At 45.0% G+C, this 25624-nt stretch overlaps 1 protein-coding gene across 1 annotated transcript in view; it reads right to left on the minus strand.

Moving 5' to 3' along the window:
* ABTB2 (ankyrin repeat and BTB domain containing 2) overlaps positions 1-25624 on the minus strand; it is a 192645-nt gene that overhangs the window by 22067 nt on the left and 144954 nt on the right. Inside the window, exon 4 of the mRNA XM_054028399.1 lies at positions 3005-3157. Coding sequence (XP_053884374.1) covers positions 3005-3157 — 153 coding nt within the window. The remainder of the gene's footprint in view (positions 1-3004; positions 3158-25624) is intronic.

The following is a 25624-nucleotide window of genomic DNA, read 5'->3' on the forward strand; positions in this document are numbered from 1 at the left end:
GCCCAGGGCAGAATACCATCCTTCAGAAAGGAGTTAATGTCTAAGTATTTCCTAGGAAAAATTCAGTAGGAAGGTAACATTATATAATCTTGGGATTTTGTTATTGTGAGAGATTTTTCATATATTAGAGCTTGTAGTTATTACAGCAGTTCAGTGAAAAGGTATGTATGGAGGAGTGGGCTCTCTGAATCATCAGTCACTGGACAAAGATGAGCGCAGTAGACAGGCCAATAGCTACTGCCAGAGGTAAGGTAACAGGCGAAGGACCAATGACCACTGCTAGAGGCCACAAGTGGATAAACAGTCAATCCTGGAGGTAGGGTAAGTGATTAGATGGACAAGCAGACCAAGCTTCTATGATAAATGTTTTTATGATACTATATTCCTATGTTTCCCTGAGAACAATTAGCTTCTGTCAACTTGAAGTCTAGTGGATTTCAGAAAATGAATGAAATGTATTTTCAAGTGCCGTACTGGCCTTTGAGCTGTGACCTTACTCTGCTAATTTGTTTGGCTCTACAATCACATTGTCCTAGTTTCAAAGTAAGTGCTGTTTGCAAAACAAGGAGAAACTCATTAACCAACACCAGAGAAATAGTGAAACTGACTACACACAGAGTGCTGTCAAATACACCAAGTGAGCCATCTAGAAAAATAGAGAAATACCTTTGGCTCTCATCTCTCTGTTACAGTGATTTTAGCTATGACTTGAAACAATAGGTGACAATATCTCAGACAGCCGGGTGGTTTTTAAGTTGATGGTGTCCATTTAAGCAGATACAGTCAAAGTGAGGAGTGACGATGTTTATAGATCACTTTGAAATAATACATGGAGAGCATTGGATTGAAAATCTTATAGTCACTGTCTCACAAACAAACAGGTGTAGAGAACTATTTGTCTAAGGAATATTTATCAGAAGATAGATAGATATACAGTTTCAGGATAGAGGTCATTATAACAACAGCACTTTGCCCTTCACTGCCTTTCATCCACAAATCCCCTCCAAGTGACAGAATCCTTCTGCGAGGTGGGAATTATCATCGTACTTTGAGGGACAGAGCAGTTGTGATTTGCCTAAGGTCACGCATTGAGCCAGAGGTACAGCTGGGAATAGAACCCAAGAGTCCTGACTCCCTGCCACTTGCTCTAATCACTACACAATTGCTTCCTGTAAGTGAGAAGGTCATGTCACGTGCCTTAGAATAGTGACACCTCCCTCTTTTCAACATTTTTTTCCATGCAGCATAGACAATGTTCCCAGCTCCAAAAACCCCATCATGGGGAATACTTAGGGCCTTTGGGATAACAGCTTATAAAAGAAGGGTCAGAACAAACAGCTTATGAAGCTCAATTCTGACTTACGATTTCTGCCCTCTGCTGCAAACATGATGTGCATATTTGATGCAAAGGCTGACTGGTTGCATAGAAAGATTTATGTATGTCATGTATGTCCTTGGAGAGGTTTGGTGAAAGGTGCGAGAAAATATATGGTTGTGGGAAGGAAAAGCACCTGTTTTTTCTTACAGATTTTTTCTTTTCCCCTGTAATCAGAACAACATGGATAGAAACCTTCATCAGACTCCTTCCAAGAGCCAGTTATGAAACTCCCCTCTCAACAATCAGAATACAGAATTGAATTCCTGTATATTCCACATGTTGTGGCTGAATCCCTGTCCTCTTTCCTCTCCCTCACCCCATTCATTCATATGAGTATCTAGATTGCCTGGGTTTCTAAAGGTGGCTTTGTTTGGTAATGACAGTGGCCCTGTAAGGCTTTTAACCTGAAGTTTATCGGTATGTACTCTCAGCCTTAATTCTACCTTAGCAAAGTTTTTGTCTAGGAATTTCCCTTTAATTTATATCAATACACTTCTGAAATAGAACCTGAAAAACCCTTTCCTCTTTTTTCTACATGTAACCTAGAAATTAAGGAGCCATTTGTATTTTATACACAATCTCTCTCTATTGGATTTACAAAAGCCTGTGGAGATTAAAACAGCACAGGATACCTTTGAAGTGGGAAGTCTCAGACTGTGTTTTGAACAGTTCATTCAATCTAGAGGAAAGATTGAAAAAAGAACTATGAAACTAAGATTGAAAGGAGAATTCCTGAAACTAGCAAGAGAGCATGCTGATAGCTTGCCCTTCTGCAGTGCCATGTGAGAACCTCAGAGCCTTTTACATTGTTTATTTCAGCTTTGCAACACCTTTTGAGGGTGGTAAATATTGAGGCACAGGAAAGTTAAGTAATTTCTCCTATACCACACAGAAAATCAGTAGAAAAGCTAAGAATAGAACTCAGAAATCCTGACTAAAAACCCCTTGCTGCAACCATTAGATCAACCTCCCTCCTTCACACAAAAGACCTAAAAGTAACGGTACATTTTTTCCTTACAAAGTATGTTACAAATATCATTTATTATTATTTATGTGTCCACTGCAAAGTCATCATTAATTAAATGCAATGGGATTAATTTAAGGAGGAAAAATTCACTTTGCACTAATGTGTACATTTCTGGCTGGGGAACCACAAAACAGTTGCACAATACCAAAATCAGTGCTAACACCAGTAAACTTAGCAGAACATAGACAATGAATGAAACACAAATGAGTACTAGCAGCACCAGCTTACTGTAAAATTATGAGCAATCTGTGTAGAGGAAGGCTCTCTTTAAGTCTGAGACTTTAGATTTAGGCTCTTCACCAGGGTATTTAAAGAGGCAAAGAATGATCTTGTGGTTAACACTGGGGCCTGGGAATCAGTCTCCCTATATTCTCAGCCTGTCTCTGCCACAGACGGTATGCATGACAAAGGGCAAGTCACAATCTCTCTGTGTCTGATCTGTAAGATCAGGCTAAAACTTCCTTAGCCCACAGGAGTGCTGTGAGGCTAAATTCAGTGATGTTTATAAAGTGTTTTGAGATCATCCTCCCATGGAAGGTGATACAGAAGGGCAAAGTGCTTTGATTATCATAACTGACTGTAAAGATAAGCCCACATACTTCAGCTGCCGTGGTTCGCAGTCCAGTCCCGGTAAGAGCAGCCTGGCCGTCTGCCTGATATCATCGCTGTCCACAGTTAAACTGCGCCGATGCTCAGCGTAGGTGATAGCCACTCGCATCCACTCCATCAGCGGGGGCAGAAGCATGAAGGGCCTGTGCAGAGAGTGAAGAGACCCGTTACAGTCAATGCTGGTTTGTTATCTTGTACGGTGAGATAAAATGTACTCCACAGTTTCCTAGACATGACTGTTGGGATGCGGGCCAGAAGGCTCCCTGTTTTATCTCTTGATAAAACTCCTCCTGCAAAAGCAAAGTCTGCCTCTTTAGCCGAGTGCAGCTGACTGATAGTTCAACAGGTAAAAAAAACTGGATTTGGGATGAGAGTTTTGACAGCTCAGCCCTGATTATCTGAACTTCAGTTTACCCCAGACGGAGTCATGTTGAGATATGTGACAGTGCGTGAGACTGAGTGAACAAAGAATGTTGCCTCCTGGTAACTGGGCCGCAGAAGGTTAAGGGGCCTGCTACTGCTCCTAGCTACTGATGGGCTCTTTTAGCTCAAGTGGTTGAGGCTTGTGGTTTTGGAGCTGAAGGGTTTGTCCTAGCTCCTCATGTGTGAGTGATTTATATAATAAATGCACTGTTGCCTCTAGAGAGACAAGGTGGGTGAGGTAATATCTTTTATTGGACCAACTTCTGTTGGTGAGAGAGATATTACCTCACCTACCTTCAGGGCCGTCCTTACCCATATGCAAATTACGCAACTGTGTAGGGCACCAGGAAATTTGGGGCACCAAATTTCCTGGTGCCCTGTGCAGCTCCGTGCTGCTCCAGCCCCTGCTCCGGCTCTTCCCCAAGCCCCCGTCCTCCTCTGCCCCGCCCTGTCCCTTCCCCGCCTCTTCCCGCCCCTGCTCCGCCCCAGCCCACCACCACCCCCCTGAGCTCGGCAGCATGGCCAGGCCTGCACTCACCGGCGGCAGGAATTGCAGACCTGGTCCCAGCCGTGCCGCCGGTGAGTGCTGGGGCGTGGTTCCCCCTTACCCCCCAAGCCAGCCCCTCCCCCACGGAGGACTGGGGCCCACTCCCCCCTCAGAGGCCTGCGTAGGGCCCCAGAATAGCTAGGGACAGCCCTGCCTACCTTGTCTCTCTAAAAGCCTGGGATCGACATGGCTATAATAACTCTGTTGTCTCTAGCACATGGGCTTTGTTACAATGATCTGACCATCCATTATGACATTGAAAATATCCTTGATTATTCAATTAACCAAACTTACTCAAGGCTCTCCCTTGACATTCAGTTAATCCATGGTTTGTGCTGTTAATATCAGTGGCTTTTCTCACTCTACATTTCTTGCACACAGAGATGAGGTCTCCATTTCTACACATTTGGCCCTCTAGGTCTCTACAGAACTGTTAGAGCTATGTGGCAGGTATGTTTTTCCACAGACAAACAGCAAACACTCACTAGGCTTCTGTCTCATTCCAGAATGTGTGGGATTCGCTCCTTTGGTGATGTGACGCCAAGGTCAGTCACAAAGTCACCAGCAGACCTTGAATTTGAAGGGCTTGTGGGATAAAAAAGTTTCCTGATCTGAGCAGAATTTTCAAAGGCTTTAAATCTCACTCCTGAGCAGGAGGTAGGTCACCTAGTGACCAAGAAGGAATGACTTCAGATTGTAAAAAAGCTGATCTAGTAAAGGGTTTGCTGGCTTGCTGGCTGCTCTTCTAATTTTAGTTGCTTTGCTCTTGTCCCACTTACCTACTTGGTAGGTAATTTAATTTAAAAAAAGGAGGACACTCCACGGGGCCCCGCCCCAACTCCGCCCCTTTCCTGCCCCCGCCCCTTTCCCAAAGTCCCCGCCCCAACTCTGTCCCCTCCCCTGAATGCTCCACCCCCTGCTCCTCCCCCTCCCCTGCTTCCCGCGAATCAAATGTTCGCGGGAAGCCTGAAACAGGGAGGCAGCAGGTAGGCTGGGGCGCGGTGTGGCCCAGTCCGGCCGAGTGGCTCCCTCTGGCGGCAGGCTGGCCCAGGCCAAGAGGCTCTGGCCCCGGCGTCTCCCACCCGGCTCGGCTCAGGCCCCGGGGCGCCGGCCCCCGGCCCCGCACCACCGGCCCCGGACAAGCACCCCCGGCCCAGACCCCGGCCCAGGTCCCGCCAGCCCCAGCCCCGGCCCCCAGGAGGAGCAAATGAGTATAAGTGTCATTTAATGGGGAGCATGTGACTAAGACCCAGGCCTGCTGGGAGGGCAGTCTGTGGGTCAGTCAGAGGAGAGACTCCAGTTAGAGCAGACCTGAGCATGAGTGCTCTAGTCAAGAGCAGGGAATAGCCAGGAAAAGACCAGAGAAGGGGCCCAGGCTAAGTAACTCTCTAAGGTGCTTAGGCAGAAGGCCTGGGAGAGAAACACTCAGATTGTGAGTTTTATTAACTAGGGAAGAAGGGAACATGAAGCAGCAACCAGACCAGGTAAGCTCTGCTACAGTCACCCAACAAATCAGTGGCAGATTAGAACCTCAGACTCAACTCCCAGCCCCTTGCTTTAGTCAGCAGAAAAAAACTGCTTCTTTTAATATATAGTTGTGTATGAACACACAATAATATGCACAGTGATTTAGAAAATGCAGGCTAAGACATGTTCCTGGCTCCAAAGGACTCATATTTCTTTCAAAGTCCAGATATTTTTCTCTCCAGGAGACCTAGCAAGTGTGCTGGGACAGGAAGATAGGAACTGCTATACTGGATCAGACCAGAGATCTGTCTCAACCAGTGTCATGTCTCTGACATTGGCCAGCACCAGATGTTTCTAAGGAAGGGAAAAGGAGTTGCTTAATGGACAATTGTGGAATAGACTGACCACCAGGGAAGCTTCTTCCTAAACCCCGTGAGTTTCTGGTTGGCTCATATATAAAAGCATGAGGAGGGTTTAATATTCAGTGGGTGTTCTTATTATGCATATCAATGTCTAAATTTTTTTTTAAATACCACGAAGCTCTTGATGTTGAGATCAGAAGCAGTGAGTTCCACAGGTTAGCCATGAATTGTGTAAAGAATATCTTTTTATCAGAAGTTGTCAGAATGACCCCAGCAGGATTTTTTTCTGTAATGTAGCTGTTCTTGCAGTTTTCCCCTTGAATATGCAACACAAACAAGCTAGTCCTAGAATATCTTCAACCTAAAAGTTCAGCTCTGATCTTATTAAACCAATATTAAAACTAAACCAAAGTTGACTAGAAAACATGACAAAGTTGCTGGGTTTGTGAGGAACTGGTTATGGATAAAAAAATCCTTGAGTGTGCAGCCCACTTGCAATTTACTATAATCACATTTTTATACACTGCACCTTAACTCGAAAAAGCTCCCCCTTTCCAGGCTGAAAGCAAGCACTCTTTCTGCTCTGGAATGTGCCATGCTTCTAATTAGAAAACCAAGTCTACAACATCTGTATGCCACCAGAGAGAGGGCTCTAGCTCTCTAAACAGAGAACATTACAAAGCAAACTGTAGCTAAAACTGTGTTCAGTTTCTGGTAAACATAAGCAGAGGCCTTAAGCATAAACACTGCAGGTTATTGGCATGGCCTACTTCCACCCACCCTTCCACATGCACACGCAGTCCTGTGCTGACTCCTGGGCCCCTTTGATCTCCCCACTAGCACTGGGACTGGTAAACTACCATGAGTCCAGAGCTCTGTCCCCTAACAGTGGAAGCAGAGGGGGATTGTACCCAATTCATTTCTTCCTCCTGATCCCACTTACCCCCAGGCCCCACCCCTATGGCAACTTGAGGCTTTTCTGCAAATTGTAATGCTGATCCTGTACAGATGATAATTCTGGAAACAAAGGAATTCTTTTGTGTGACTTTGGATAGAAGTGTTGGACCAGATCTCCAGCCTTAACCTAAAATTAACATTCATTTACATATTTAATTCACCTTAGCAAGAGGCAAGTGCAACTCGTGTGGCTGAACTGTGCATCTTGTGTGTGTTAAAGTTCCACTTGTACACACCGAGGAAAAGCTTTGCCAGCTATCTACTGCCCTGACAATCTGTGCTATCCAATGAACACTTACAGCCCAATCCTGCTGGCCTCCTTCTAAAGGACTGCAAGATGCACTCCCTAATCCTGCCTCAGATTGGGCAAGTGCGTCATCAGATTGTTATTAAAATGCAGGTTCTTCACAGGACAGATTAATGTCTCTCACCAGGTCAGGATCTCCTTAAACCAGTTCTGTGCATCATGACCTGACCAACTGTCCCAACTCCTATAGTGATATCACAGTCTATAGCCATGTTTCCAGTACTGGTGAGTGCAAGGGTAAGTTTCCTCTTTCTGGGTGGAGCCTAGGCAGGCCCTACCCTCAGGGATGGTTGCACTGAGGGAAGCAATGGCTGCATCTGCTGAACAGGTGAAGCAAGGGGAACTCCTCCCTCTGTTTCCCCCTTACCCCCAGGCTTTATATGCCTGAGCAGTGTTCATGAAGAGGCATAATCTCCATGCCTTCCAGACACTACTACTTTGGCATTTTGTTATTACAGCTCTAAAAGTCCTAGGTCTAAGTGACTTGCCTAAGGTTACACAGGAGGTCACTGTCATAGTGGGGACTACAACTCCTGGCTCTCAGCCCTGTGCCTTAACCAAAAAGCTAGCCTGCATCCCCTTCTCTTGTAGATTTATTCTCTTTTCAAAACCCACAATTAACTAAGGATGGGCAAGCTGACCTGAACCTTCTTCACCTGTCCCTCAAGCCAATTCAAACCAAGAATCTGTAAACACTCCCTTCATCTTCTGCCACCCACCTCCATTTCCCCCCATTTCATGCACCAACTGGAAATGAGAAGCCTTGGAAGTCTCATGAGAAAGTCCATTTTTTGTGAGATTTCCAGGCTGGTTCTTCAGCCTAAAAGCTCTTGGGAAGTTTGGATTAAGGTCCAAAAAGCTTCCAACTTTTTGTTCTTGTTCAGACCAACCTAGCCCTTGGTGGTCCCATGCCAAAGAGTTTGTCTGTATAGCAGCTGGGAGCGAGCCTCATAGCCCAAGAAAACAGACTTGCTGTAGTGGAGCTCGTGTTAGCACCCTAAAAATAGCAGTGGAGATGTTACGGCTGCTGCAGCTTGGGCTCTCAAGTCCACCCAACTCTCTAGGCATGCGAGCCCAAGTGTTTACCAGGGCTGGATGGCTCAGTCCCACTGCAGTGTAGACATACCCTAACTGAGTTCACTTAAGTTTCAGAGGGGTAGCCGTGTTAGTCTGAATCTGTAAAAAGCAACAGAGGGTCCTGTGGCACCTTTGAGAACTAACAGACTAACTGTTGAGTTCCCTTAAGAAATACTGCCAAGTGTTACAGGTACAAAAAAATGCATAGAAAGAAAACCATGTATACATTATTGATCCTAGCATGCATGCAAAGAGATGCCTTAGAAGAGGGATGGTGCTGCACCGGCATGCTACATGGTTGCCATATATGCAGGAGGGTGGAAGGCCTAAAATGGGGTGGTCTGTTGCTCCCACACTAGCATAGATCCTGTGGCCAGGAAAACCAAGAGCTGACTCCTATAGTCCACTCCAGAAGCTGCAGTAGAGGACTATGTGAAGACCACACTGCCTGCAAACGGATTCTGAGATGGTCAGGGCCGCATCTATTGGGGGATGGTGTGGTTTTTCAGCATGTGACTTCCCCTTCCTGATTTTTGCCCAGTGTCATGATATCGTTCACTATAATTCCCAGGAGCACCAAAGGGATCAACAGAGACAACAAGCCTTTCAGTTGTGACTCAGAATTTTGCCCATTGTGTATTTTAAAACACATGTTGCTTCTGGAGCCAAGGACCTGTTTGCCAATTCAATTCCAGAACAGATTTTCAGGGCCCAGTTGCAAAACCCTGAAGATGGGCGATTGTCCTTCTTAATGGAAACTGCTGACAGCCCCTAAATTACAACAGTGTGAACAAAGTATCAGTAAGATGCAATTTTTTTTTGCAATACTGAAATATATAAAGCCATTTCATTAGTTTTAACTGTAAAACAAACAAAGACAGTCCTGATTTAGACAAATGGTTCTGGCAATAAATAGGAAATCATTTCCAGTTAGCCTACAGCACCAGCCAGAACATAATTAATATTTCAAAAGAGAATTTTCCAACACAAAACAACATTGTATGGAGCACTAGACTGTCTGAGACTAACAGGAGACTCTTTAATTTAAAGAAAGAGGAAAGGCTGATACCAGCAATGCTTATTCCTGAAATGAAACTACTTTTTTTTTTTTTTTTTAAGCATTTGATTGATGTTGCATTTGTGTGCAATGTGCTGTTGCTGCAAGCGTGGCCTTTGTGTAACACAATTCCCATTTGATGTTGATGCCAGCGTTTTCCTAATGAAAAGTTAATTTTTCGGTTGTCGATAATTAGCTGGAGTCTGAGAGAAAGAGTTCCAGAAACTGACTTAGCCTGGAGGTGTGAGCAACCATTTAACACACGCAGATGAAGTGAACAGTGTGTGCTGCTCAGTGCTGAGGTACTGCAATAGAATATGTGGACTAAATCATATACTCACTCCACCCAGGCCTGCTACTACTTTACTCAGGCTCTGGCAGTACTGTGCTGTGGTCTCATCAAGCAAGCAGAATCCAAGCAGGCCTTTACTTGGACAGGAGACCACCAAGCTGCTGCAAGAAGTGGTGGTTATGAATCAGTAGGGGATGCTCTTCTTTTAAAGTGATGAATCAATGCCCATGTGTGAGGTTATTAATGTTACACATGGCATCTTTTTAAATGAAAAACAAGAGGAAGAGTCTGATCATTTGTGGTCATGAGTTACTATGGCACTTTTTGCAAAAAGCACAAATGTTAATGTTGGTCTCCTAGCCAAATGCCAGTTTCAAATAGATTCCATATTATTCTTCAGTTCCTGTCCTCAACTGTTGTGCAGAGTTGCTGTGCACTCTTGAACATCTAGCTATTCAGCTTCATCCAGAGGTGTCTGCATGTAAGTGGGGAGCGAAATGATCCCTATATTTCTTCTTCGAGTGCTTGCTCATATCCATTCCATTAGGTGTGTGCGCGCCGCGTGCACGATCGTCGGAAGATTTTCTACCCTAGCAACACCGGCGGGTCGGCTGTGGAGCCCCCTAGAGTGGCGCCTTCATGGCGCTGAATATATACCCCAGCCGACCCGGCGCCCCCTCAGTTCCTTCTTACCGCCCCTGACGGTCGTTGGAACTGTGGAGCGCGGCATAGCTGTCCTCCACTCTCCCTAGCTTAGTTAGTTATTTGCAGTACCTATCCTGGAAGACAGCCTTCCTCGTAGCCATCACCTCAGCAAGGCGCGTTTCTGAACTCAGGGCACTTACATCCGAGCCCCCTTATACAGTTTTCCATAAGGATAAAGTGCAGCTTCGTCCACATCCTGCCTTTCTCCCTAAGGTGGTTTCTCCATTTCACATCAACCAGGACATATTTCTTCCGGTTTTTCACCCTAAACCACATGCTACTCGCCAGGATCAACGTTTGCATTCTCTGGACGTACGCAGGGCCCTGGCCTTCTATATTGACCGCACAAAGCACTTTAGAAAGACGACGCAACTCTTCGTTGCAGTGGCCGACCGAATGAAAGGCTCACCGGTCTCCTCACAACGCCTATCCTCCTGGATTACGTCTTGCATCCGGACTTGCTATGACCTGGCAGGTGTCTCAGCACCGCACCTCACCGCTCACTCCACGAGGGCCCAAGCTTCCTCGACTGCTTTCCTGGCACATGTTCCGATCCAGGACATTTGTAGAGCGGCGGTTTGGTCATCAGTCCACACGTTTACAGCTCACTATGCACTAGTGCAGCAGTCCAGGGACGATGCTGCATTCGGATCAGCGGTTTTGCACACAGCAATGTCTCACTCCGACCCCACCACCTAAGTTGGGCTTGGGAGTCACCTAATGGAATGGATATGAGCAAGCACTCGAAGAAGAAAAGACGGTTACTCACCGTTGTAACTGTTGTTCTTCGAGATGTGTTGCTCATATCCATTCCAAAGCCGCCCCCCGTCCCCACTGTCGGAGTAGCCGGCAAGAAGGAACTGAGGGGGCGCCGGGTCGGCTGGGGTATATATTCAGCGCCATGAAGGCGCCACTCTAGGGGGCTCCACAGCCGACCCGCCGGTGTTGCTAGGGTAGAAAATCTTCCGACGATCGTGCACGCAGCGCGCACACACCTAATGGAATGGATATGAGCAACACATCTCGAAGAACAACAGTTACAACGGTGAGTAACCGTCTTATACACGCCCCCTTTTGTTATGGAACTTAATTAACTAATGTTTGCCTAATGCATAGAGATAATTAAATAAATGGTAGAGACTGAGATTAAGAGGTATGATTACTATTATTAGTAGTAAGAAGGGCTCTGAATTTAAAGAGGACAAAAGCTAGGTGCCATCTTGCTATACTTAGCTACTGATCATTCTGAGCCAAGCTTGAAAACGTAGTGATGGATTAATGAACCCCTTCTCTTCGCTACATTTAAGGCAGAAAGGAAATCTCACAATTTCAAACCCATTATGTTTGTTTCATTGTGCAACATACCTCCAGTATCTCTATGAAGGCCAGTCACAGATAGAAAGTTAGTGACAGTTTTGACAGACATAACTGGAGGGATTCCAGCGCTACAATTTCAAACATAGTAAATTTGTACTATGCATCCTTTAAGCCTCAGACAATCAGAAAGTGGCACCCTGAGTCATAGCCACAGATTTCAGATAAAAAGAACAGGAGTACTTGTGGCACCTTAGAGACTAACAAATTTATTAGAGCATAAGCTTTCGTGGACTACAGCCCACTTCTTCGGATGCATATGATTACTTTCTGTCTCAGCCACCTTTAAGTGTATAATAAAAAATTGTATGTTACACACTGTCTTTGGACAGAGTCTTTTGGCTACTATGCCATAAGAATGTCCATAAACAGAAAATGCTGGTAAATGTCAAATGCTGGTTTTATACTTGGATGTTTTACCACACATTCTCGTGGGAGCTTTTCAGCAGATAACAGTTTGGCCTTATGAAGAATTTAGGCAGGAGACCTTCAAAGCTATGCTGTGCAGTTTTTGGCACCTATTGGATAATATGAATCTGCCACCATCTCAAATGAATTATCATGATGCTTTTTTTCTTTTGGATAAATAGCATCAAACAGTCGTACTCCTCAGGTTCATAGCATGAGGTTGCCAAGCTCCTGTTGTAATGAAATCTATGTGCTTCAGGCAATAGCCCCAATTATTAGATAAATCACACACTTGGGTTCTCCTCCAGCTTCTTAAACACAACCTTTTACCATTTGAGTTTAAGGAAAACTCCTTTAGCTGCTAACAGTAGCAGGTCCCTTAACCTCTCTGTGGGCCAGCACCAAGAGGGCAACATCCCTCACTCATTCACACAAAGCCAGTATATTACTAAAAACCATCAACCTGCTGGAGAAACTGTAAATAGCTCCCTCTCCTCACTCCTACTCAACAACACACGTATTTCTAGGGCACTGAAGACTACAAGCCAATCTCACTAGCTGGCACTAATGATATGGGGACTCTTTATGAACTGAATCTTGCAAATAAATAAATGACATATAGGCCCTGATCTTCAAACATGAACATGCAATTGTGTGCACCGTTACCATGACTTCTAGTGCAAATGAGGTATTTGTGCACTCAGATGCATAAGCAATAATTGCATGTGCTCCTCCTGCATACCAACTAATGAAACTGCCATCGCTTTGTACTTCTGGTACTCTGTGTTATAGGTATGCAGATATCATGAAGAGCAAATTGAGTGAGCATAGCACTTGTAGTACAAGCTGCTCATAGGAGTGTAAAACAACTTTCCAGGCACCTCTCTATATCCATAAGCTATCTGTACCTCTGATTTTTTTAAATGTATATTTAATTTGTAGAGCCCTGCATGGATACACAAATGTGTATCTACATTCAATTCACAAAAATTATCTGTGCATATCCGCGGATTTGCAGGGCTCTACACCAGGGGCCAGACTGAGGCTCTGAGGCACCCCCCCTCCAGAACCTGGTCGGGAGAGATGCGCTGGCAGCTGAGGCGAGCTGCAGTGGACCCGCCACCTGCCCTGGGCAGGGGGCCCGAGCAGCCCCCGGCCCCTATCCCAGTCCCCCGCCCAGGGCAGGTGCAGGGACCCAGACTCCAGCTGCCAACGCGGCTTTCCCCGACCCGGCTCCGGTGGGCGGCTCAGAGCTGCAGCCCGTCCACAGTAAGAGCTGGGAGGGCTGCTGTGGGGAGCCAGGGAGGACCCTCCACTTGCCCTGGGCATGGGGCCCGAGCAGCCCCCAGCCCCCGTCCCTGCCCCCACACCCTCTGCCCAGGGCAGGTGGAGGATCCACACCACGGTTCCTCACAGCTGCCCGCCGACTCTTACCGTCAGAGCCCTGCATGGATACAAAATTTGTATCCACATCCGCAATTTCATCTGTGGAAATGGTCCATGGATAGAAAGTGGATACCTGCGGATTTGCAGGGCTCTATTAATTTGCTTTATTTGTATAGGCCAAGTGAACCACCATTCTCATGCTTCCCGTGGGGAATTTCTTATACACAACTAAAACGGACGAATGATCCTTACGTCGTCCTCCGCTATCTTCACCTCCAGAAGGTCCTAACTGATCAATGCTCTTCATTCTCAAGTGTTCTAAGAGCACAGCAAAATGGCAGCTCCAGCAACGCAAGAGGCCTTCCAACCTCTGGCTAATAGATGGGCTGAGGTCTGCCTGTGGTGAGATGAAGATGTTGGTTTCCCTTGTTGCCAAATGACAAGGATATTTTTTCCCATTATGTCCTGTTCAATCTCAATTGTCAGAAAGCACATTTAAAACCAATGAGGCAACAGTGAGAGATTGAATGGCATGAAGTGAAACCTGTACCAATCCTGCCGCTAAACATAATACAGGTGATTTCTTTTTCTTAATTTTTTAAATTTAACAATTCTGTTTTACCATTCAAAAACTCTGTACTTCTCTGCACTTCTCTGCACCATCTGTTTGAATAAGCTGCTCTAGTCATCATCCAGGTGTTTGTGTTCCAGACACAAAGAAAGAGTAAGCAATCCAATGTGTGTGGGAGATGGGGACGAGGAATCCCTCTTTCCAGTGTTGGTTCTGACACTCAGAAAAGTGAGAAAACTAAAATAAAATAAATTCACCCTCCTCCTAACCCCATACATCACATCCAGCTGTGGTAGCCCGACTTGGTGGTGACCATTAATGACTGTGGCAAGAAGTGCTGCAATGTTGTAGCTAAACACAGTTGGAAAATAGTGGTATGAGATAGGACTTCTGCCAGTGAGTCCTCAAGTAGCCTGAGAGTGTAAACAAGGCGTTGATATAGTGGTACAGCAGCAATAGCTGAAGCAGGCCCAACTCCAACTAATTTCTCTAATCACTTCGTATTGCTAACCCACATCACCTCTGAGCTGAGTTACAGCAAGCTGCAAATTACGCCCTTGTGAATCACATAGGCGTGCCAATAGATTTGACACAATGTGTGTGCAAAATAAAAAGAACTTCAATTGGGATTTAGCTGAGAAATCTGGGTGAGCCACATAAACCAGGATTTTCTCGACAAATTGCTGAGGAGGGCGTTTTATAGGGCGAATGAAAGCTGCTATACAAAATAAGAGCCTGATCCGGTAACCCTTATGAATGGTCCTTTCTGAGTCCACTACTGAGTTGCATGAACATGGGTGGCAGGATCAGTCCCTAGAATTACTTGATTACACTGAATTTCTAAATGTGTTGGGTGCCTCTCCATCCAGGACCAGGACCAGCCACAACAGCTACACTCGTCAGGTACTCTGAAGCTATCAATTATAAAAGATTTGTAAGAACCAGGGATCAAGCTTTCTCACCAGAATGCCCACAGCTCTGAAAGTCCTTTCAAGAAGAGTTGAGCCTGACCACAAATGTAACTGCCTTCCTATCTTAATGTAAATCCCACCTGCTGTTTTACTTGGCCTGTCCATGATAATGAACAAAATGTGGGGAACAAAAGACAAAGAAGAAAATGTACTCAGACCACATCCGACAGAGAGAGAGAGAGAGAGAGAATAAGAATAGAGTATTCTTCATGTTGCTCCTTTTCTCCTTTGTGAGATATCATAGTGATGGACTCAGTAGAAGAATACAATAGAAAGTTGTATTGTATTTGTCATATGATCAAATCTTACTAACTGGTCTGTACATTCAGTTGCGCAGGAATGATGTTTAACCCCGGAGGGAAATTTGGTGCAGCCGCAACAATTTCCATAGTCAAAATATTATTAGAAAATATAAAATCCCATTTGTGGGTCATAGACGTTAATGCAGAGTGCACATGGGGGTCTGAGTGTAGAGCCTCCAATGTGCGGGAAAAGGACCTGGGCAGAGGAAGTACCTGAGACTGATAGCCCCAGACATATTAGTGAAGGAATCATAGGCTGATGTGCCAGTGTTCCTGAGTGACCTGTCTGGGAAATAATTTAGTTCATTTCTTTTGAGACTGATCCTAGCTAGGCTCCTTGGCTGCTGACTGTGAATTCCACCCCTGCCAGCTGACCCATCAGAAATGCTATTTTTCTTTTCCATTTCTCAGCTGTAGTTTCCCTGCTTCTTCTACACTCTTCCGGTTCATTTAATGTTCACTTTCTCCCAGGCATCCTAGCTCTGACTGGGAAGGTAAGAGGGCGGTCTCCAAAGTTTACTCTGCCGATTGCTTAGCAGAGGGGAATTACTCAGCCTTTGCCAATGGCTAACTGCTGCACCCAACATCTTTTTGGCACTGGCAGCCTCTGCCTGCATGCATGGGAATCTGGAGGCTTGACAGAACTTCTATCAGAAGATCGTGCTGACTTGGTGCCATCAGACAAGTTCAGGCTAGATTCACACACTGCTCTTCACAGCCAGTTCTTTCTGAGGGCATTGAGTTGCGTGTGTCCGAAGTCAGTCATGGGTACAAGAAAAGAAAGCAGCCGCTTCAGACCGTAATCATTTGGGGACCCCTTAAATAGGGGAAGCCTGCCAGTTTCTGCAACTCATTGGCTGGCTCTTTCTCTGCAAACATACCCACCTACTATTGGGGTGGTAACAATGTGGGGGAAAACTGCCCTTCCAGCCCCCCTCTCCAGTCATTAGATCCAAAGGGAAGGGGGAATCTCACAATAGCTACCCCATTCCTATAGGGGTGGGGTCACTGGCATGGATGGTCACATGGTCTCTTCTTTCCAGAAGCCTTAGGTTCCACCCTTGCTTGGTTCTTTGTATGTGTTACAGCTGGTGATGAGGTGCACTGATCAGTTTGCATAGCTTGATGGGGATTCAGAATGAAGCACTTTGATCACAGCCTGTTAAAAAGGACTCCTGCACACAAACCACAAGCTATGCTGAGTGCGCTGTGAGCATTCGCCTGTGCACTAGTCACTTAGAAACACAGTGTTGCCAGCTCCTATAATTCTGATGTCACCAGTAATGAGATTTTTGGCCCCTGCTGCAGGCAGGCTCACCATGACTCAAGATGCAGCAGCCGCCTTTGTGTGATTTTCAGACTGCCAATTCCCACGAATTTCAGGGGGGGCGTGAGGAATTACAGCATTTGGCGCTTCAAACTTGCAACACTTGTTAGCTCATGTTTGGTAGCCCCCAAAAGTTTGACACAGGTCAGATCAGTATTTTCTGTTTACCATTAGATAGCAGTTTGCCTTATGATTTCTCGCTTATTAGACAATGTTGGCAGTAATTGTTGTACTTGCAAAATAAAGAAATTCACAGAACATTCTCTTGTACAATATTATTTTTAACCCCCTCCACCCCCAAACCTGATTCAATGCCCATTAAAATCAATGGAAAGACTCCCACTGATTGCAATGGGCTTTGGAGCAGGTCCCCTACATGTATTAAGGTGTTTTAAAACTGAAGAAATACTTTTCAGCTCTGCTTCTTAGCAAGTAAGAAATAGCTAGTGTCTGCAAGTTACCCATTTGCAGTTCTTGTAACTACAATTTCAAGATTGTCAATCTTAAACTCTTTGCTATTTGTGGATTAAGTTTCCAGCTGTTCAGATGAAAATGAAAGTGTGTGACAATGAGGGAGTGCCTTGGTGACTAAAGGGCACATTTGGAATGTATTCCCAGGGCTGGTACAACCAGAAGTCTCCAATACCAGGTTCCCTTTATTGTTCATTGTTTATTATTCTACAATACAAAGATCAGCCTAACCAGTACACATCACAAAGGGAGGGGAGGAAACCCAAGGAAACTTTTTAAAATTGTTAGGGGGTTATTTTACTGCAAAGACATTTTAGGGATGGCAGAAGGTGAGTGAGGTTTAGGACCCCTGGCTTCTCTTCCCAGCTCTGGGAGGGAGAATGTGTGTAGTGAACAGCACAGGGGACTGACTGGAGTTAGTCTTGACTCAAAGGTTCTCTTCCTATGTTACTGATTTGCTGGCATGTCATTTAACCTCCATCTGCTTCAATTATTCTATAGGCGTGTGTCATGAAAGATAATATAAGAGTTTTGCAAAGCTCTATTAACTAATGTGGGTGAAGGGCATAGAGCGCTTTGGTTGAATGCACACTAAATGTAAAGAATGATGATGGAGCCAAGTTTCTTCTCTGGGCCACCCCCACAATTGCTATTCCTAATTGAGGTTAATATTTCCTATTGGAGTATATTACAGACCTCAAGTTGCAGAACTTGCCTGTTTCCTGAGGAAGGAGTTGGTCAGTGCTTAAACAATGTCAGTACTAAATAAAGGACAGTCTGCGGCCAAGTGCCCCTCAGCAGTAGTGGCTAGCAGGTTGCCTTGGCTTCCTCTTTTATTGTTAAGAACATCTTCATAACAAAGAAGGAAGCTAACAGCTAAGCTGTTCTGAAGAGTGAACGTGACTTGGTATATTTTATGACAATAGCCACCATCACCTCACTCTTTGGCCCTGCAGAGATTAGAAACTAAACTCCCACTGGGGTAATCCTAGATTTTCACAGGAATATCTTTGAAAGGAGGCCCTAGCAATTTGTGCTTCACAGTTCCTTATTCATGACTGTGTGCCTCTGTGATCTGATAGTGGATTATTAAACCCAAATATACTGCTTTCATCAAATACTTACTGTAAATGCCAGGTTGACGGTTTAAAAAAGGATATCTGCTCTGCAAGACAAATCCCACTCAAATGAGTTACATGTCTGAGTTGATTCAAATCTCCTGTTTGTGGATTACACTGGGGAGAAACCACGTTCCGTTGATGGAATATATTCTAGTCTAACATATTTGCTGAAAGGGGAAAGAGAGTGAGCCACGTTCTGCTTTCAATCCCCCCCAGTCTAAATCTGGAGTCACATCACTGAAATTAATGGTGTTGCGTGGCTGCAAATTACAGCAGGAAGTGATCCAGTGATATCTCTGCAACTCAAATTCTTTCTTAAATTCTCCTTATCTACATTAGGAAGCATAGCTTAGTGGTTAGAGGCCAGGACTGGGAGGTAGGAGATACAAGTTCTTATTTCTAGCTCTGATGCAGACTTGTATGTCACCTGTGGCAAATCACTTACCTCTCTGTCTCAGATTTCTGTAATTGGGTGCCCAAGGTCCATGGTCAAATCGAGGGCTCGATTTTTGTCACCCATTCTTACCTTGAGTAGTACTGTACAAGTCATTCTGGAGTTATCAGTGGAACTACTTGGATAGGGCCAGACTGCGATACCCTTACATACACTGACTTCAGTGAGACTGCTGATGGCTTAAGGAACTATTCAACATGATTAAGAATATCAGTCTGGTCGATAGTACAATACTACTCAAGGCACGTGGCTCAATCAGGGCCCAAGCAATTCTCTACCTACTTATGTTATGCCTCACATATATAATCATATGTAATAATTTCCAGAGACAATTCACTGATTTACCATGCAGTGTCATGGTAACCATGCCTCTAAATTCATTGTGCAAATAAACAGCTAAGCTTATAAAAAAATATCTCCCATAAATTAAAAAAAAAAAAATCTAATATTTATCAGCTTCTAGAACTTGAATGAAATCAACTCTTGAAGTCCAAGTTGAAATATAGAAGCTCTTTTTTACAATATTGTATATTTATTGGGCATATCCAAGTAGTTCCACATGCCTGAAAAATACATGGCTACAGCTACCCTTAAACTGAAACTAGATTTGGACATAAATCAAAATAAGGCATAAAACAAGATGCAGTTTCCCAATCAGAAAGAGAAAGACTAAACTTCAGAGTGAACTATGGGATGACACACCCATAAAGCCAGTTTCTCAAGTGCTTGATGAGGCAGGCCTAGAGAGAACAGCCCCATCAGACAAGAGCTTTCCAAATGTAATTTTATTGCCAGCAATCTCAGAAACATGGCTCATTGAGCTGAATGTATCAGACTGTGTTCTAGATGGGCACAGTGAGCAACGAGACAGGGCTGTAAAAAAGAATTTGGACACAAATATCTTCATAGAATATTAGGGTTGGAAGAGACCTCAGAAGGTCATTTAGTCCAATCCCCTCTTCTACCTGCATTAGGGAGGATTCTTCCAAGGAGATCCAAGAGACAGCTTGTGGTTCCACTATTGCACTACATGACACTTCATGAGACCAGAGTACTTCTGTAAAAGTACTGCTACTGAGGTCAGGTCTATGAACTTACATCAGTATAACTACATCACTCAGGGGAATGAAAAATCCCCTCTCCCTCGCAAAGATATATCAATCTAAGCCTAAAACAATGCTATGCCAATGGGAGGGCTTTTCCTGTTGACGCAGCTGCTGCCTTTCGCAGAGGTGATTTAACTATGGCAATGGGAGAAACTCTCATGTCAGCACAGTAGTGTCTTCACTGAAGTGCTACAGCAGCACAGCTGCACGATTGCAGTGTTTTAAGTGTAGACCTACCCGGGAGGAGGGGCGGGGGAGGGAGGGAGAGAAGCCTTTTGGTAGTCAGTTGAGAACCTGTAAACATCTACCTGAGAAATAAGGTTCTCCTGAAAAAGCCTCTGCTAGCTTGATAGTTAGTGACACTTCTCAGGGGCCTTGAAAATGCATCTCCCAAAACCAAACAAACACTGGTCAGAGCAGCAAGCTCAGAAAATTCACCCCAGTAACTGTCATCAAGGTAGGGGAGTGTTCTCTAGTGGTTATTCACGACTCCTGGGTTCTCTTTCTGGTTCTGATAGTGGATTGCCATGCAACAATGGCAAATGACAGGACCTCCTTGAGGCAAGCTACATTAATAAGTGATGATGTTCAATTAATAACACAGATTCATAGATTTTTAAGGCCAGATGGGACCTCTCTGTGATTACCCAGCCTGACCTGTATAATGGGCCATAAAACTTCACCTGCATCAAGCCTAAAACATAAATATTTAGAATGCAGTCACGCTCTTATTGGCTAGATGTCTTCTATACACAGAGGAAGAGAACATCTGCCAATCAGGTAAGAGATTGAGAGGCTTAATTGACATTATCCCTAAGCACTTCACCAATGAGGTGAAAGGGGTGTATAAGGACAAAAGTATTTTTATTTTTTTTTGTTTCAAAAAGCAAAATGAGAAGCTTTTCCAGGTGGGTGTCCTAAGACTACAGGAGTAGCCATGCTGGAACACTGTGTATCCTGTTCTGTGTAATGCTGGATGCTTCATAGGAAGGTGTAAATTCCATATTAAGCACTTCAAGATGCAATACTATCCAGTGGGGGAAGACTTCTCCCTTTTGCTAGCACAGGTTAACAATAGTAGTGAAGATGTGGTGGCATGGGCTTCAGCACTGGATAGTCACCCCAGTACAAGCCCACTGGGGACACTGGGTACCTACCAGAGTTGCTGGCCCCCCTCTGAAGTCCATGCCACTGCATTGTTACCTGTGCTACCTAGATTAAAGATAGACATACACAAACTACTGTGTATACAATTGGCGGACCACCAAATCTGAGCAAACATCAACTTTAGGCATGTCTGGACTGTGGTTAGATTGTGGATCTGGACTTAATGACTTGTGCCCATCTCTGGTTTCTCTCCTAGCTAGTGAAACCTTGGCTCCGGCACTTTGTCAAATAAATGTCCAATTCTTTAGTAACAAGCTAAGCCATTCATCTCAATATTTAAGGGACATTTAATCCTGAGAGAAGTTAGCACCATAAAGTGCTGGTGTCTTTCCTCTGGGTTCTGGGAGCATCAGCACTGCTGCATTTCCCCACTGAACCGCATTGCAGAGCAGGCATTGCTGCACATACTCCATACAGCAGAAGGCACAGAAGGAAAACAGCTAGTCTCAACCGGTCATCCTTTCTTCTGCTGCCCAGCAAATCACAGTGTGCACTGAGAGGCAACAGATGATGGCAATAACGTCTATACATTTCTCCAGTTTGGCCCTTTTGGCAACTGAGGCTTGAATGTTATTCATGGCCGTTGGTGCCAATGAGGTAACAGATGGGAGGGGCTCCTCTCTGAAGTAGGAAATTCTTAGGTCACTTTTGAACCTGGTACATAGAGCAGCTGCCCAGCTGAAAGCAGAAAGAGCATCAGCCATTCTGAGGCATTTCAATGCAACTGGGGGTGGGGGAGATTGTTTGACTGATAGCAGCCTGGTTGGCAGTCGCTTCACAAACAGCCCCCTCTGAGTGAACAGCAAAATCTGACATAAGCATTCTGAACACCTCCAGTGGCCAGCAGTCAGAACCAGTTTCTCTTGTTCCTATGAGCTGGGCCCCTGTGTAGTCATGGATGGCTTTTTGCAGTGCTCGCAGCTTTTCCAGCCGAGAAACAGTCAGTTTCCATGAAGCTGGCAAGTCCTGAATTTGTACTGCTGGCTGAATGGGGCCTTCTCCATCAGCTCTGGAATAAAATTTTTACTGAGAGATTCAAATGCATGCAGAGACTGTGAGCCTCTGCCGACACAGAGTGTTTTATACTCTCTGTCATTCAGAATAAAATAACACACTGCAGAGAGTGTGTAAATCATGACACAAGTGCGACCTGGACAGTTCATAAAGCCCTGACAATACTGGCTCCACTGACAGTGATAATAGACATGATTCGACTTTATTTTTAAGTATTCCAAAGTGCTTTACAAAGCAGTGCTATCAAGAGACAATCACTGCAGAAAATTGGTATCTTGGGCTTATGGGTTTACATTCCACCTGAGGATCTCAAAGCATTTTACTAAGGTGGGGAAGGTATCATATTCCCTTTTTACAAATAGGGAAGTTGAAGCACAGGAAGAACATAAGAACCACCACACTGGGTCAGACCAATGATGCATTCAGTCCAATATCCTGTCTTCTGACAGTGGCCAATGCCAGGTGTTTCAGAGGGATGAACAGAACAGGCAATCACTGAGTTATCCGTCCCTTATTGTCTACTCCCAGTTTCTGACAATCAGAGGCTCGGGACACTCAGTTGGCTAATAGCCATTGATGGACCTATTCTCCAGGAAAGTATCTAGTTCTTTTTTGAACCCAGTTATAGTTTTGGCCTTTACAACATCCCCTGGCCACATGTTCCACAGGTTCACTGTGTGTTGTGTGAAGAAATACTTCTTTTTGTTTGCTTAAACCTGCTGCCTATTAATTTCACTGGGTGACTCCTAGTTCTTCTGTAACATGAAGGAGTAAATAACACGTCCTCATTCACTTTCTCCACACCATTCACGATTTTATAGTCCTCTCTCATATCCCAGTTGTCTCTTTTCCAAGCTGAAAAGTCTCAGTCTTTTTAATCTCTCCTCATATAGAAGTTGTTAACTGACTTGCCCAAAGTCACATAACAAATCAGCAGCACAATAGGGAATAAAACTCAAGTTTCTTGCATTCTACTTCTTTGCTCTAAGTCCTAGAAGATCATGCTCTCTCCCCTGCAGCAACCATTGAAGGCATGTGATAAAACGCCCACAGCCTGGGACACCCCATCCTCTTTTGGAGGCAGCATGGTCCAGTGGTGAACAGACTGGCCTGGGAGCTACATGGGGCCCATGGTTTCTATTCCTGGCTCTGGTATGACCCTGCTCTGCAAACTTGGCCAAGTCACTTCACCTCTCTGTGAATCAGTTTCTCCATTTGTAACATGGGGATGATGACACCTTTATTTGTAAAGCACTTTGAGATCTATGGATGAAGAGATAAGTATACCATAAGATCTATCATCTAAGAGATAAGTATTATTATTGTATTGACAGAGGAATCTTGGCCAGATACCAAAGTTATCTTCTACTCCTTTGAAAAACACCACACTATCTTTAAATTCCACCTGGAAAGCTAGCAGAAGTGGGAAAAGGGCTCTTGGTTTAACATGGGATAGTCCTCCTCAAAGTACAGTGCCCCATAGTCCAACTATTAGCATGGGACATGATCACAGAATGTAGAATGCTACCCTCCGAGCCAGTGTTTCTCAAACAATGGGTCCTGGGAAAGGTCTAAGTGGGTTGCACATGCCCCAGAGGTGCTCCCTGCCTTGTGTTCTCACTTCCCCTGGGCAGCAAGCAGAGGCCTGGGGAGCGTGATCCAGACAGCAGCAGCATGGAGGAAGCGCCTCCGGGGTGCAAACAGTGGGGACAGGCTGCTAGCTGTCTGCTCCCCGGCGCCAGTCACTTCCTATATGCTGCTGCTGCCCCCTGCTCTCACTTCCCCAGCAGGCAGCGGCACGGGGAGCAGGACCCAGGCAGGAAGTGGCCAGAGCCAGCAAGTGGACAGTCAGCAGTCTGGTAGCCATGGTGGCCTGGCTGTCGAGAGAGAAGGGCTGGCTGGGGCTGAAGGAGGGGGCAGGGCGTGGGGGGAGAGGGAAAGCAGAGGGCTGAGAAGGGGAACAGGGGTAATGGTGGGTCTCCCCCCAAAAGAGACAAAATGCAGTTGGTCGCCTTAGTAACAAGTTTAGGAACCACTGCTCTGAGCCATACTGACATCAGCAAGGGGAAAAAACAGGGCAGGAGCTTGGGGAGTGAGCCACACCTCTGTTTGTTCTTCACACAACGAAAATATGTTGACTGCTGTGTGATCTTTGTGAAACCCAAGAGATATGAGTGCCCAGTGCATACTCATTTTTGCCAGTGACTAAGGCAGATGTGTTCTGATATGACACGCGTGAGCTCTGACGCCCTCAGGCAATCTGGGATTTGTTGCTATGCAAAGACGTTTACTCACATCTCAGATCCTTGTCTAGTGGGTTTGCCATATTTCACAGGTGTGGCACTTTGCAAATTGCAAAACACCTCCCCAGGTGTCTCATTTGGCACAATGCAGCAGACAGTATTCTGCATGTGCAGAGGATGAGGCCAAGATGGGGTTCAAAGTCAGTCATGTAACAAACATGATGTTTTCAACAGGGACAGTGTTTCAAGGCTTTTTACTTACTGATGCCTGTTTTCACTCTCCTACTCAACCTCTTCACTGCTGCCTTCTGCCTTTGGACAGGAATCAGAACATCACAGAGCCTCATCACCAGCCAACAAGCTTCCCCAGGTTTCAATGTGAAAATATACACTGGAGTCCTAAATAAGAGGCTCCTTCCACTTGCCAACCTGCAGAGAGGCTCCCAGGCTTCTCTCACTCCCACATGGCTCTCACTATCTCTACCCCTTCATTTACTGCCACCACTTTTGGTCTCATCAATTTGGCTGCTAAGGGACTTACTTACCATGGACAAGGAGGTGCAGTTTGTATGTTCTTGTGAATGGAGGTGGCCTAAGTGTGCAGGCCACTTGCATGGGGATTCTCACACGCAGTTTGCACTTCCCCTTTATATGTGCATTCTCGCAACCCTTCACATACACATGAATTGCACTCAGAATGAGTTGGTTGTAGGGTGCTGAGTAGGGTGACCAGATAGCAAGTGTGAAAAATTAGGACAGGGGATGGGGGGGAGGGGTGTCATAGGAGCCCATATATATATATATATAAAAAAAGCTCCAAATATCAGGACTGTCCCTATAAAATCGGGACATCTGGTCACCGTAGTGCTGAGTCTGCATGTATGAGCAGCTCTGTAGTTTGGCAATATGTTTTTAGCACCATTTTGACAGCCTTGACATGACAGCAGCCATCAGGGATGGTTTTTAGGATAGTGAATTATATATTCCCCCCAACGTCAGAGGGAAGCACTAAAAAGTCCTTTCCAACCCTGATTTTGCAATGATTTTCATAGCATGCCCCTTCATAAGTGTAACGGGTGGCATAAAACGGATTGACAAAGCACTCATCTGATAAAGCAAATGGCTAATAGGTTGTGAGCTTTGAATGGGCAACAACAATTCCCACTGAAGTAAATAGGAGTTGTAGGTGCTCAGAGCTTCTCAAAATCAGTCCTGAGTTTACAGGACTAGACCTGTAACTCTAATAATCGTCTCCCTCCTTGCTAAATTTAGGGCTTTTTAAAAACATTGATAGATTTTGCATGGCAGCCCAGGAACCACAGCACAAGCAATTGCAAAGCATTTCAGCATTATTGTCCAGGTTCATGACTGAGATTTTTCATTAGAAAATAGCCCAGATTTGCAGTACACATTAAAAGCATATTCCAGAGCGACCATAAATGCACAATAGAGCAATGCAGAGTTTGAAGCTGATTTAGCACAGCTCAGTAAAGAATAAAAG

Source organism: Malaclemys terrapin, chromosome 4 (genome assembly GCF_027887155.1).
Source record: "Malaclemys terrapin pileata isolate rMalTer1 chromosome 4, rMalTer1.hap1, whole genome shotgun sequence".
Taxonomy (NCBI): Eukaryota; Metazoa; Chordata; order Testudines; family Emydidae; genus Malaclemys; species Malaclemys terrapin.